A 13,375-nucleotide genomic window follows, 5' to 3' on the forward strand; every position below is an offset into this window, starting at 1 on the left:
CCACTCGATGTTGGAGTAGTTGGATTGTGATACAGAGAATTTGAAGCAAGTGCAATCGGTTTGTCTTTTTGCAGTCTGCACGCTTCCAGAGCTTTCTGTGAGGCATCTATCTCCAGGGTAGTTGTCTTCCTGCGATTGTAAAACTGCAATGTCCATGCTTCTGATAATGATGGTTTCAGAGCTTCGAAGAGGATTTGGGGTTTTTTGTACCACAGGAAAGGATCGTCCTTTCTCAACAATTCCCTTCGCGATGAAGATTTTTGAGTGAAATCGGGAATGCACGGAGACAAGAAATTAAAGAGACCGGACATCTTTGCAGGTCGTCCTTATCTTGAGGAGTTGACTTGGTTTTAATATCCTCCATTTGATTTGGATTGGGATCTATGCCAGCCCTGGAATAAATAGAACCAGAGAAATTGATTGTGGGAATTGGGTATGAAACAAGTTAAGATCTTGGGATTTCCCCATGAGATCTACTGACCAGTAACCATGCTTGGCATCAAGCTTCAAGAAGAATTTTTCACCTACAAATCTCAGATTTAACTCTTCTAATGTGGGTATTTTGTAAGGACAACACTTCAAAGCTTTGTTTATGGGTCATGAATTGAGGCATATGCTCAATGGTCCATCCTCCTTTATCAAACATGTAATTGTATCAGTCTTTGTGCTCTTGTACTTGTACCTCTAGTGACACTGTCTTTATCTGTTCTGCCTAGTTTGATGTTCAATTTGCCTTGTATGTGGATGTTGCACTTACATGGTGGATCAATTGACGGACTTGCATTCTCCTGCAAGTGTAATGTTGCAGCTCCCTCGAAACTGCCAATTTTGTCAAAAGAGTTTGGATATTTCGATGTTAGGTCATAAACTGAGGTGATAGGAGTAGTTTCTGAGGTTGACCTGCCATGTGAGGTCTGACTAATTCCATGGTTTGTCACCAGTGTGAGCTCATGACATGTTGGTGGTCCTACAATCGCTGGGGCTTTAGTCTCCATGAGGTTGAACATCTGTGACACCCAGAGGGGATGATTGTACTTGCACTCCAGGATTATGGAACCTGTACATGGAGTTAGTGAAGCATTGTACACTTCAAGTTTCACAGCAGTAGGTTTCCCCATGGCCTTCCATGTCCTTGGATACATGTCTTTTAGGATTCTCAGCGGTGGGGGGGGGAGGGGGGGGAGGGGGGGGTTGTTGGCACCTGTTCCTGTGTCAACCTTGGTCATTAATGAGTAGTTACCAACTTTCTTAGGACAGATAATTCGAAACTTGACAAACACTTTGGAAATTGTGATGGTGCCTCTATTTTCACAAGATTGACGGTGTGTAACGTGTTCACTGCTCCTCCTCTCATCGTGCACATCATCGCCATTTCCTGGTTTGTCAGTCACCACATGTATATGTTCCTGATGGGATACCAGATGGTCATTCTTATTGCTTGAAGGTTCCCCGTTGTGTACGGTCTGTTTGGATCAGCGCACGGCTCTTTGTAGCTGCATAAGCCTTTGCTCTAGTGCCCTGCCGCTGCCAATGGCCCTTTCTGCCACAAGCCTTGCAGGATTGGTGGAAAGCTGGGCATTTCCTTGGTGCCTGCAGAAGGCCACATCTTCCACACGTCTCGCTAGGTTTGGATGTTCTAGTGAGTGCGCCAACAATTGGTGTTGTACTGAGGACCTGTAAGCTTCGTTGACCTTCGAGGATCACTTTATATTTATTTCCATCATTAAGTAGCTCTTCAATGCTATAGGTTTTGGTCTTATCTAGCAGATCTTTATGGAATGCTTCCATGGGAGTGGATGCGATCACCAACTCAACAACTCTGTCTGCAGGCTCTGTGTTTGAAATCACAGTGCGTACCCTTTTCTCTACATCAGCTAATGAAGTGGTCTATGGATTCTGTAGGCTGATGAAATGACATAAACTCTAGTTGATGAATATGGAGTTTAACCTGATTCTAAACCTGTCTTCCAATGTTGTCCATATCTATTGGGGATCCTTTCACTCTTCTGCTGTTAAAACTGACATGTTCAGCCTGTGTAGACCTTCATTCCCAATCGCGAGGTGAATTTTTATGTCTTGCTCGTCTGGTTCAGTCACACCTGAATCAGGAAACCAGAGCTCTGTACGCTGTTTAAACATTCTGAATTCAGATAGTCGGTCAGCTACATCCCAATTCAAACTGGGGAATTTAGTGGCCATTTTGACAATATGCCTTTGACCTTCCTTCTCCTACAGTACCTGGGATGAGTGTCACTTTAGCCCTTTTCGTGTGCTTTTCCCAAGCTCCACCCACGAAGACAGGTTGTGGCAGGAACACACCACGGAGTAATGGAGTCTTTGTTTTTTATTCAATTTGTTGTTCAGCAATCTCGAAGCAGCCCGTTATAATCGCTAACTTCTCTGGCCCACTTTTTACAATGGTTTTTGTGTGTTTGACTCTCTGTCACTCACTATCGATCCGGCCCACACCCTGGTCACTCGCCTTCCCTGACTGAGCTAACCCGCTGCTGGTCCTCGCGATACAAGCTGTCCCACTCACTGACCTACAGGCTGTGCGCTGCAATCTCACCACGAGGGATCCGTCTGCTCCCCAACTCTTTACTTGAATGCTGCTCCCCGCAATGTCTTCAAAAGCTTTTCTGCGCGGTGGTACTGCCGTGTTGTTTTTTTTAAACACACTCTAACACTACGACTCTGTTACAGCCTGAATGTAACGCCAAGGGACTTCTCTTCCGCGTCGCATGATCTCAGGCTGTTCACCATGTCGCACCTGCACTGAATCTTGCTGCCAACTATCTCACCATCGCAGATCACCATGTTGTGGTATTATAATTGTATAGCACCTTGTTCTTGTTTACTGTACCATACACAAGGCACCAATCGCTCGCAGGGATTGGGTGAGAATGTTATGGGCTCATTAATCAAGACTCGGCACATGAACAGTTATACATACGCATAAAGCTTGGAGGCATCAGAGCTGTGTGTGTGTGCTCTGCTCAAAGCAAAAGTCAAACTAACACTGGGTCACATGACACACTTCCATTATAGTGATGTCACAACAATATCCCTTATTACAACTAGAGACAGTCCAGTCGTTGGTGTAAGGTTAAAGCGGGCTCTGTGTCTGTGCTGCACTGACTCTCTGCTATATGATAACCACAGTGTGATATTGTGTTATTGCAGGAGAAAGACAGTGACGGAGGAGAGAGTTTCAGGGACCAGTGACATTGCATTGACCCCCAGTCCACTCTCTGTGAAGCACCAGGTACAGGAGCTGTTTACACTCACTCCAAAGCTTCAATCTCAGTGCGTAGACAACACATATCCCAGATTCTGTACTGAGGGAGCGCTGCACTGTCGGAGGGTCAGTACTGAGGGATTGCAACACTGTCAAGGGTTAGTACTGAGGGAGTGCCGCACTGTCAAGGGTCAGTACTGGGGGAGTGCTGCACTGTCGGAGGATGAGTACTGAGGGAGTGCTGCACTGTCAGAGGGTGAGTACTGAGGGAGTGCTGCACTGTCAGAGGGTGAGTACTGAGGGAGTGCTGCACTGTCAGAGGGTGAGTACTGAGGGAGTGCTGCACTGTCAGAGGGTGAGTACTGAGGGAGTGCTGCACTGTCACAGGGTCAGTACAGAGGGAGTGCAGCACTGTCGGATGGTGAGTACTGAGGGACTCCTGCACAGTCAGAGGGCCAGTAACATGGAAACATAGAAACTAGGAGCAGGAATAGGCCATTCGGCCCTTCGAGCCTGCTCCGCCATTCATTATGATCATGTCTGATCATCCAACTCAATAGCCTGCTCCCGCTTTCTCCCCATATCCTTTGATCCCTTTCACCCCAAAAGTGACATCTAAATCCTTCTTGAAAACATACTATGTTTTGGCTTCAACTACTTTCTGTGGTAACGAATTCCACAGGCTCACCACTCTCTGGGTGAAGATATTTCTCCTCATCTCAGTCCTAAATGGTCTAACCCATATCCTCAGACTGTGACCCCTGGTTCTGAACTCCCCCATCATCGGGAACATCCTTCCTGCATCTACCCTGTCTAGTCCAGTTAGAATTTTATAGGTTTTTATGAGATCCTCTCTCATTCTTCTGAACTCCAGCGAATATAATCCTAACCGACTCAATCTCGCCTCATATGTCAGTCCCGCCATCCCAGGAATCAGTCTGGTAAACCTTCGCTGCACTCCCTCTATAGCAAGAACATCCTTCCTCAGAAAAGGAGACCAAAACTGCACACACTATTCCAGGTGTGGTCTCACCAAGGCCCTGTATAATTGCAGCAAGACATCCCTGCTCCTGTACTCGAATCCTCTGGCTATGAAGGCCAACATACCGTTTGCCTTCTTTACCGCCTGCTGCACCTGCATGCTTACCTTCAGCGACTGGTGTACAAGGACACCCAGGTCTCATTGCACATTCCCCCCTCTCAATTTATAGCAATTCAGTTAATAATCTGCCTTCCTGTTTTTGCTACCAAAATGGATAACCTCACATTTATCCACATTATACAGCATCTGCCATGCATTTGCTCACTAGCTCAGCTTGTCCAAATCACAGTGAAGCATCTCTGCATCCTCCTCACAGCTCACCCTCCCACCCAGCTTTGTGTCATCTGCAAATATGGAGGTATTACACTTAATTCCCTCATCTAAATCATGAATATATATTGTGAATAACTGGGGTCCCAGCACCGATCCCTGCGGTACCCCACTAGTCACTGCCTGCCATTCGGGAAAAGACCCGTTTATCCCTACTTTTTGTTTCCTGTCTGCCAACCAGTTTTCTATCCATCTCAATACACTACCCCCAGTCCCATGCGCTTTAATTTTGCAACCCAATCTTTTACGTGGGACTTTGTTGAAAGCCTTCTGAAAGTTCAAATAAACCACATCCACTGGCTCCCCCTCATCAACTCTATTAGTTACATCCTCGAAAAATTCTAGTAGATTTGTCAAGCATGATTTCCCTTTCATAAATCTATGCTAACTCTGGCTGATTCTGCCACTGTTTTCCACGTGCTCAGCTACTAAATCTTTTACAATGGAATCTAGAATTTTCCCCACTACCGACATCAGACTGACTGGTCTATAATTCCCTGTTTTCACTCTGCCTCCCTTTTTAAGTAGTGGAGTTACATTAGCTACCCTCCAATCTGTAGGAACTGTTCCAGAGTCTATAGAATCTCGGAAGATGACCACCAATGCATCCACTATTTCTAGGGCCACTTCCTTAAGTACTCTGGGATGTTGATTATCAAGCCCCGGGGATTTATCGGCCTTCAATCCCATCAATTTCCGCAACACCATTTCCCTACTAATGCTGATTTCTTTCAGTTCCACCCTCTCACTAAACCCTGTGTTCCCCAACATTTCTGGTATGTTATTAGTGTCCTCCTTTGTGAAGACAGAACCAAAGTGTGTATTTAGTTGGTCAGCCATTTATTTGTTCCCCATTATAATTTCCCCTGTTTCTGACTGTAAGGGACCTCCATTTGTCTTTACCAATCTTTTCTCTTCACATTCCCATAGAAACTTTTACACTCAGTTTTTATGTTCCCTGCAAGATTACTCTCGTACTCTATTTTCCTCTTCTTAATCAATCCCTTGGTCCTCCTTTGCTGAATTCTAAACTGCTCCCAATCCTTAGGTCTGTTGTTTTTTCTGGCCAATTTGTATGCCTCTTGCTTGCATCTAATACGACCTCTAATTTCCCTTGTAAGCCATGGTTTGGCCACCTTTCCTGTTTTACTTTTGCGCCAGACAGGAATAAACAATTGTTGCAGTTCACCCATGCGTTCGTTGAATGTACTGAGGGAGTGCTGCACTGTCAAGAGTCAGTACTGAGGGAGTGCTGCACTGTTGAGAGTCAGTACTGAGGGAGTGCTGCACTGTCGAGAGTCGGTACTGAGGGAAAGCTGCACTGTCAGAGGGTCAGGACTGTGGGAGTGCTGCACTGTCAGAGGGTCAGGACTGTGGGAGTGCTGCACTGTCAGAGGGTCAGTACTGAGGGACTGCTGCACTGTCAGAGGGTCAGGAGTGTAGGAGTGCTGTACAGTCGAGGGTCAGTACTCAGGGATTGCTGCACTGTCGAGGGTCAGTACTGAGGGAGTGCTGCACTGTCAGAGGGTCAGTACTCAGGGATTGCTGCACTGTCGATGGTCAGTACTGAGGGAGCGCTGCACTGTCAGAGGGTCAGGACTGTGGGAGTGCTGCACTGTCAGAGGGTCAGGACTGTGGGAGTGCTGCACTGTCAGAGGGTCAGTACTCAGGGAGCGCTGCACTGTCGGAGGATCAATACTGAGGGAGTGCTGCACTGTCAGTGATGGTTTCTTTTATATGACATGAGAGAGAGGGTTAAATCCACTGAGACACGACTGACACTAACGAGGCTGCACAATAATTTAACCCTATCAGTGCCAGTAAATGATGTGAGGATGTCTTCTGTTTCCATTTCTCTGTAGGGTAAACAGAACGTGCTGATTACTGAGCCCCGGGACACAGCCAGAGACACAACTAGCGAGGGGGAGACCCCAGCTCCCCGGGATCTCTCTGAAGGTCCAGTGGGAAGCGATGCTGGACATGGGAACCCCGACAATCCCGACGCCCTTCTCTACATCAACGTCAACTTCTCAAAGCTGCCCAGCGGTGACAGGACTGTGCACAGGAGCGAGGACACAGAATACGCACAGATCAGATTCCAGAAAAACTGAGTGTGAAACAGGAAGCGGGGCTGTGTGGTGTGTGCAGCCAACATGGTCAAATAGTAATGAACAGAAATATGATGTTGCTCTACTTTTTTGTATCAGTTCTGAGTGAGCTTTCTGAATGCTGCACCTTTCTTCATGCTGTCAAAGATTGCGAGAAGCTTATGCGTTACAAATAATTTTGCATGCCTTAATACAAGCGATTAAAATGTTCAGATGGCTCTGTACATATTTTGAAATTAAATACCATGCTCTTGTGAACAATTCCTATCTCCAAGGCATCGTTTCTTGTGATCACATGTCCTTCGCATTATTTAAATTCATTTGTCTTCATTTGGAATGGAGAATTCCCATGTAAACATGTCACGCTGTAATCGCACCCTCCTGCCGGAGGCGGTGCTCTAGTGTCACAGTTTTGCCTCTCGGAGGCTGGAGGAAATACGTCCACTGTGTATACAATATTAGAAACACTCAGGGGTGACCAGGGGATTCTTTAGGTCATGTTGACGATGTTGTTAAGATACAAGGGGCCAGTGGGATTTATCCTACTGCGTTGACAATGTTGCTGAGACAGGATTCGGGTGAAAGATGTTCTCCAAACCGCCATCCCTCTCATGCCGAGAGGGAACAATAGCCTTAAGACAGGGCCTGGAAGTTTGTGGGAACAGTCCCTGTGCCCGATGGGATAGGCTCAAAGTGAACCCAACGTTGGGTCTGGAGCCTCGTGATCCCCTGGAACAGGCACAGAGTGGACACCTCAGATGGGTTTCAAAGATCCCATGGACACTATTTGGTGCAAGGGTCACTGGTGGGTGCAGGGGGGTTCTCCCCAGTGCCCTGGGACCAATATTGATCCTTCAACCCAACATCACTTAAAAAAAAACCCTGATGTTTTTGGCCATTATCTCATTGCTGTTTGTGGGATCTTGCTGTGCGCAAATCGGCTGCCGCATTTCCTAAATTGCAGTAGCGACCACACTTCAAAGGAAAAGTCCTTCTTTGGCTGTGAAACGCTTTGGGACGTCCTGGGGTGGTGAAAGGTGCGAGAGAAATGCAAGATTCCCTTTCTTAAATGTTGTAGAGCAGTGATACGTGTAAAGGAAATACCTTTTTTTCCCCCCTGATATTACTGTGGGATACTGGAACAAGCTTACGGGGACTGTGTGTGTGTGTGTGTGCGCGTGCATGTGTGTGTGTGTGCATATGTGTGTGTGTGTGTGTGCCTCGTTTAATGAAACTGCAGACAGTCCGGTTGCAAGGTTTGAATCATCAAAAGGGATTAAGTGTAAAACAGGCATTGAAAATGGAGATGGGGGAGCCAGGATGAAGCCTCAGCAGATACAGTGTGAATGGAATTTGCATTTTTAGATAAGTTGAGAGGTTCTTTGATTTTCAAAGGGAGATGATAAAATGTTTACAACTGGCAGGGTAAATAAGGCAAAATTATTAAGTCCATCTTTCCCGAAAGTGCTGGCCATAATGACAATTTGAAAGTATTTTTTTATATTCTGGGAAATGTAAGTTCCAAAGAGAGTTTTAAACAATGGGATTTATAGATCAAAATGGGGAAAATATTTTTAAAGAAAGATGGAAAGCTGTGTGGGGGTGGCAGTGTGAGACCTTGAAAGGTACACTGTGTGAAAATGACTTGTGGGAAAAGTCTATAGCCGCAATGAAGAGGTTTGCTGTTCCAGGAACCAAGGCTGTGTTAAAAGCGTTTGGGGCTCTATTGTCGAGTGAGAGGGAGAAAGAATCTGTGAAATACTTCCCTTGCAGCAACAGCGGGTGCTTGTGGTAATATTACTGGATGGTTTATAGATTAAGAATCTATTTGGACTCTTGCCTGAAAGGTGTGTGTAGTTGGGAATCTAGTTAAGTGGAAATCTTTTGAGGATTGTTATAAAACGATATGTAACCATGTAGCTGCAGCCTTGGGTGTTGATATTTTCCTTTCTTTATTTTAAATAAATGTTTTAATTTTATCGCTAAAATCTCTAAAGGTGGTAGTGGACTCACCACTTCGGAATTCAGTGCTCAAATACAAATTGCAAAATCGTTGTGGTCGTGTGGCCTTTGGGATTTGGTCAGCCTGGCACATACCGACTGCTATGACAGGGCATAAGGGTAACTCACTCCCGTGACAATTTCTCCACGGCTAGAAAATGATTTTTTGAAGAGTCATACCGGCACTCAAAACGTTAACTCTGTTTCTCACCCCACCCCCCAGACGCTGCCAGACATGCTGAGCTTTTGCAGCACTCTCTGTTTTTATGAATGGCTGCTCTTTGTTCAGACAGGTTCACCACCCACAATGAGAGACAGAGCGAGAGAGAGAGAGAGCGAGAGAGAGAGAGAGCGAGAGAGAGAGAGGGAGAAGCAGATGGATATTAATCGGTCTTTTCGAATTCCTCTTTCTATTGGAACTATGAGTTAGATATTTGTGTAATTGGAGAAGGGTTTTGCCTTGCTCGGTGACACATCCGGTCATCTTTCTACAAGTGAAGTGAACGACACCAAACAAGACAATCCGATCATGATCCTGTTGCTGGAGTTTTCAGAGCCCAAAAAGTTCAACTCTTTCATTGAATTACATAGGGTACGTGGCACAGAAAGAGGCCATTTGGCCCATCTGCTCCGTGCCGGTGTTTCTGCTCCACTCCAGCCTCCTCCCACACCCCACCTCTCCATCTCACCCCATCCCTATATCCTTCTATTCCTTTCTCCCTCATGTGTTTATCCAGCTTCCCCCTTAAACACATCGACACTATTCACCTCGACCACTCCCTGTGGGAGCGAGTTCCACATTCTCCCCTCTCTCAGGGTAAAGAAGTTTCTCCTGAATTCCCCATTGGGGTTTATTAGTGATGATCTTATATCGATGGTCCCCTAGTTCTGGTCTCACTCCGACAAGTGGAAACATCTTCTCTACGTCTACCCGATCAAAACCCATTCATCATTTTAAAGACCTCGATCAGGTCACCCCTCAGCCTTCTCTTTTCTAGAGAAAAGAGCCCCGGCCTGTTCAATCTTTCCTGATATTTATAACCTCCCAATTCTGATATAATTCTTGGAATCTTCTTTGTACCTTCTCTAACGCTTGAATATCATTTTATTATATAGAGACTGGAACTGTGCACAGTGCTCCCAGTGTGGTCTAACCAAGGGATATGTAGACTGGAACTGTGCACAGTGCTCCAAGTGTGGTCTAAACAATGGATGTGGAGACCAGAACTGTGCACAGTGCTCCAAGTGTGGTCTAACCAAGGGATATGGAGAACAGAACTGTGCACAGTGCTCCCAGTGTGGTCTAACCAAGGGATATGGAGACCGGAACTGTGCACAGTGCTCCCAGTGTGGTCTAACCAAGGGATGCGGGGGCAGGAAATGTGCACAGTGCTCCCAGTGTGGTCTAACCAAGGGATATGGAGACAGGAACTGTGCACAGTGCTCCCAGTGTGGTCTAACCAAGGGATATGGAGACCGGAACTGTGCACAGTGCTCCCAGTGTGGTCTAACCAAGGGATATGGAGACGGGAACTGTGCACAGCGCTCCAAGTGTGGTCTAACCAAGGGATATGGAGACCAGAACTGTGCACAGTGTTCCCAGTGTGGTCTAAAGAAGGTATATTGAGACCAGAAATGTGCACAGTGCTCCAGGTGTGGTCTACCAAGGGATACAGGGACCGGAACTGTGCACAGAGCTCCCAGTGTGGTCAAAGCAAGGGATATGGAGACCAGAACTGTGCACAGTACTCCCAGTGTGGTTTAACCAAGCGATATGGAGACTGGAACAGTGGACAGTGCTCCCAGTGTGGTATTACCAAGGGATATGAGACCAGAACTGTGCACAGAGCTCCGAGTGTGGTCGAACCAAGGGATATGGAGACTGGAACTGTGCACAGAGATCCCAGTGTGGTCTAACCAAGGGATATGAGAACGGAACTGTGCACAGTGCTCCCAGTGTGATCTAACCAAGGGATATGGAGACCAGAACTGTGCACAGTGCTCCCAGTGTGGTCTAACCAAGGGATATGGAGACTGGAACTGTGCACAGTGCTCCCAGTGTGGTCTAACCATAGGATATGGAGACCGGAACTCTGCACAGTGCTCCAAGTGTGGTCTAACTAAGGTATATGGAGACCGAAACTGTGCACAGTGCTCCCAGTGTGGTTTAACCAAGGGATATGGAGACCGGAACTGTGCACAGTGCTCCCAGTGTGGTCTAACCATGGGATATGGAGACTGGAACTGTGCACAGTGCTCCAAGTGTGGTCTAACTAAGGTATATGGAGACCGGAACTGTGCACAGTGCTCCCAGTGTGGTCTAACCAAGGGATATGAGAACAGAACTGTGCACAGTGCTCCCAGTGTGGTCTAACCAAGGGATATGAGAACAGAACTGTGCACAGTGCTCCCAGTGTGGTCTAACCAAGGGATATGAGAACAGAACTGTGCACAGTGCTCCCAGTGTGGTCTAACCAAGGGATATGAGAACAGAACTGTGCACAGTGCTCCCAGTGTGGTCTAACCAAGGGATATGAGAACAGAACTGTATAGATGATAAGGACAGACCTCAGTATTTAACAATCCATGTTCAGATCAAAGCTGTGGTCTGACAATTCCAAACAAGACAACATCCTGGTGACGCTAGTGAAAGGTTTCCTGGTCGGGTGCAGAATTGGTGAAAGTGTGTCCTTTTCCCAAAGAGCAAATTCCCAGGGAGCGTTTGGTACGTTTTCCCGGAGTTTAATGCTGGGATTGGCACTCAGAGGGTGAGGGGTGGGAAAGGACTTCTGTTTAAAGGGCCGGGATCAAAGGTCAGGCCTCCACCATGTGACACTCCACGATGCCCCTATGTTCTTCAAGTGAGCAGCCTTCCAGACTGCACCCTGCTTTCTCAGCCGGCCCGTTGGCTTGTCCTCGGAGGGGGTGCAGCGCAGAGTCACTGGAAAGACCCCGGGGCTGAAAGGGTTAAATCCTGAGGACAGGTTGCACAGACCAGGCTTGTGTTCCCCCGAGTCTCGAAGATTAAGGGGTGATCTAATCGAGGAGTTTAAGATGATTAAAGGATTTGATACGGGCAATAGAGAGAAACTATTTCCTCTGGTGGGAGTGGGGGGTGAAGGGGGGTCCAAAACAAGGGGGCAGAAACTTAACATTGGATCCAGGCCGTTCAGGGGGTGATGTCAGGAAGCACTATCTTCACACAAAGCGGGGGAGGGGCGGAAATCTGGAACTCCCTCCCCCAGAAAAAGCTGTCGAGGCTGGGAGGGGTCAATTGGAAATTTCAAAACTGAGATTGAGAGATTTTTGTTGGGTCGGCGGGTGGTTAAGGGTCACAGAACCGAGGTGGGTGGATGGGGTTAAGATAGAGATTGGACGTGATGTAATCAAGTAGCAAAGGAGGCTAGAGGGGCTGATTGGCCTCTTCCTGTTCCTGTGTAACAGATGCAAGGGGGTGGAATGACCTCTGCGACAGTGAAGGAACGGCCGATATATTTCCAAGTCGGGATGGTGAACGGCTTGGAGGGGAACTTCCAGGTGGGGGTGTTCCCTATGTGTCTGCTGCCCTTGTCCTTCTAGATGGTAGAGGTCGTGGGTTTGGAAGGTGCTGTCGAAGGAACCTACTCCCACACCCATCTCCCTTCTCTCTCTCCTCCTCTTTTCCCTCACTCCCCCTTCTCTTTCCTCCCTCTCCCTCCTCTGTCTCCCCCTCTCTTCCCCCTCTCTCACCTCACTCTCTCTCTTCCCGCTCTCGCTTTCTTGCCTCCCTCTCTCTACCAACCTCCTCTGTCTCTACTGCAAATCTCTCTCACGCCATCCCTCCCTCTCTCATCCTCTCCCTCCGTCCCTTCCTCACCCCCTCTCTCTCTCACCCCCTCCCTCCCTCCCTCTCCCACCCACCCGCTACCTCCCTTCCTCTCGCAACACCTTTCTCCCTCTCTCTCTCTCTCTCATCCCCTCCCTGGAGGTGTGTGTATGTGTGTTAGGGTTGTGTGGGGGAGTGTGTACATGTGGCGTGGTGGTGTGTGTGTGGGAGTGTGTGTTGGGGGGTGTGTATGTGTGGGGTGGGGGTGTGTGTGTGGGAGTGTGTGTTGGGGGGTGTGTATGTGTGGGGTGGGTGTGTGTGTGGGGGGGTGTGTGTTGGTGGGTGTGTATGTGTGGGGTGTGTACGTGTGGGGTGGGGATGTGTGTGTGGGTGTGTGTTGGGTGTGTGTATGTGGGCGTTGGGGGTGTGTATGTGTGGGGTGGGGGTGTCTATGTGTGGGGTGGGGGAGTGTGTGTGGGTGTGTGTTGGGCGTGTGTATGTGGGTGTTGGGTGTGTGTGTGTGGGGTGGGGGTGTCTATGTGTGGGGTGGGGGATGTGTAAGTGTGGGGTGGGAGTGTGTGGGGTGGGGGTGTGTGTGCGGAGGAGAGTGGGTGTGTGTGTGGGCGGTGGGTGTGGGTGTGTGTCTGTAGGGTATGGGAGGGGTTTGTGTGGGGGTGTGTGTGTGGGTGTGCGTGTGGGTGTGTGTGTGGGGGTGTGTGTGTGCGGGTGTAAGTGTGTGGGTGTGCGTGTGTGGGTGTGCTTGTGGGGGTGTGTGTGGGGGTGTGTGTCTGCATGTGTGGGTGTGCGTGTGTGGGTGTGCTTGTGGGGGTGTGTGTGGGGGTGTGCTTGTG

The 13,375-nt window shown here is 48.1% G+C and overlaps 1 protein-coding gene across 5 annotated transcripts in view; it reads left to right on the forward strand.

Moving 5' to 3' along the window:
• Positions 1–6,974, forward strand: part of LOC144671598 (sialic acid-binding Ig-like lectin 12) — a 63,211-nt gene extending 56,237 nt beyond the window's left edge. For all 5 annotated transcript variants that reach the window (XM_078533606.1, XM_078533608.1, XM_078533612.1 and 2 more), the window contains 2 exons: positions 3,184–3,265; positions 6,473–6,974. In XM_078533606.1, coding sequence (XP_078389732.1) covers positions 3,184–3,265; positions 6,473–6,721 — 331 coding nt within the window. In that variant the 3' untranslated portion in view covers positions 6,722–6,974. The remainder of the gene's footprint in view (positions 1–3,183; positions 3,266–6,472) is intronic.
• The last annotated feature ends 6,401 nt before the right edge of the window (positions 6,975–13,375 follow it).

The sequence above is a fragment of the Cetorhinus maximus genome, chromosome 33 (assembly GCF_964194155.1).
Source record: "Cetorhinus maximus chromosome 33, sCetMax3.hap1.1, whole genome shotgun sequence".
Taxonomy (NCBI): Eukaryota; Metazoa; Chordata; class Chondrichthyes; order Lamniformes; family Cetorhinidae; genus Cetorhinus; species Cetorhinus maximus.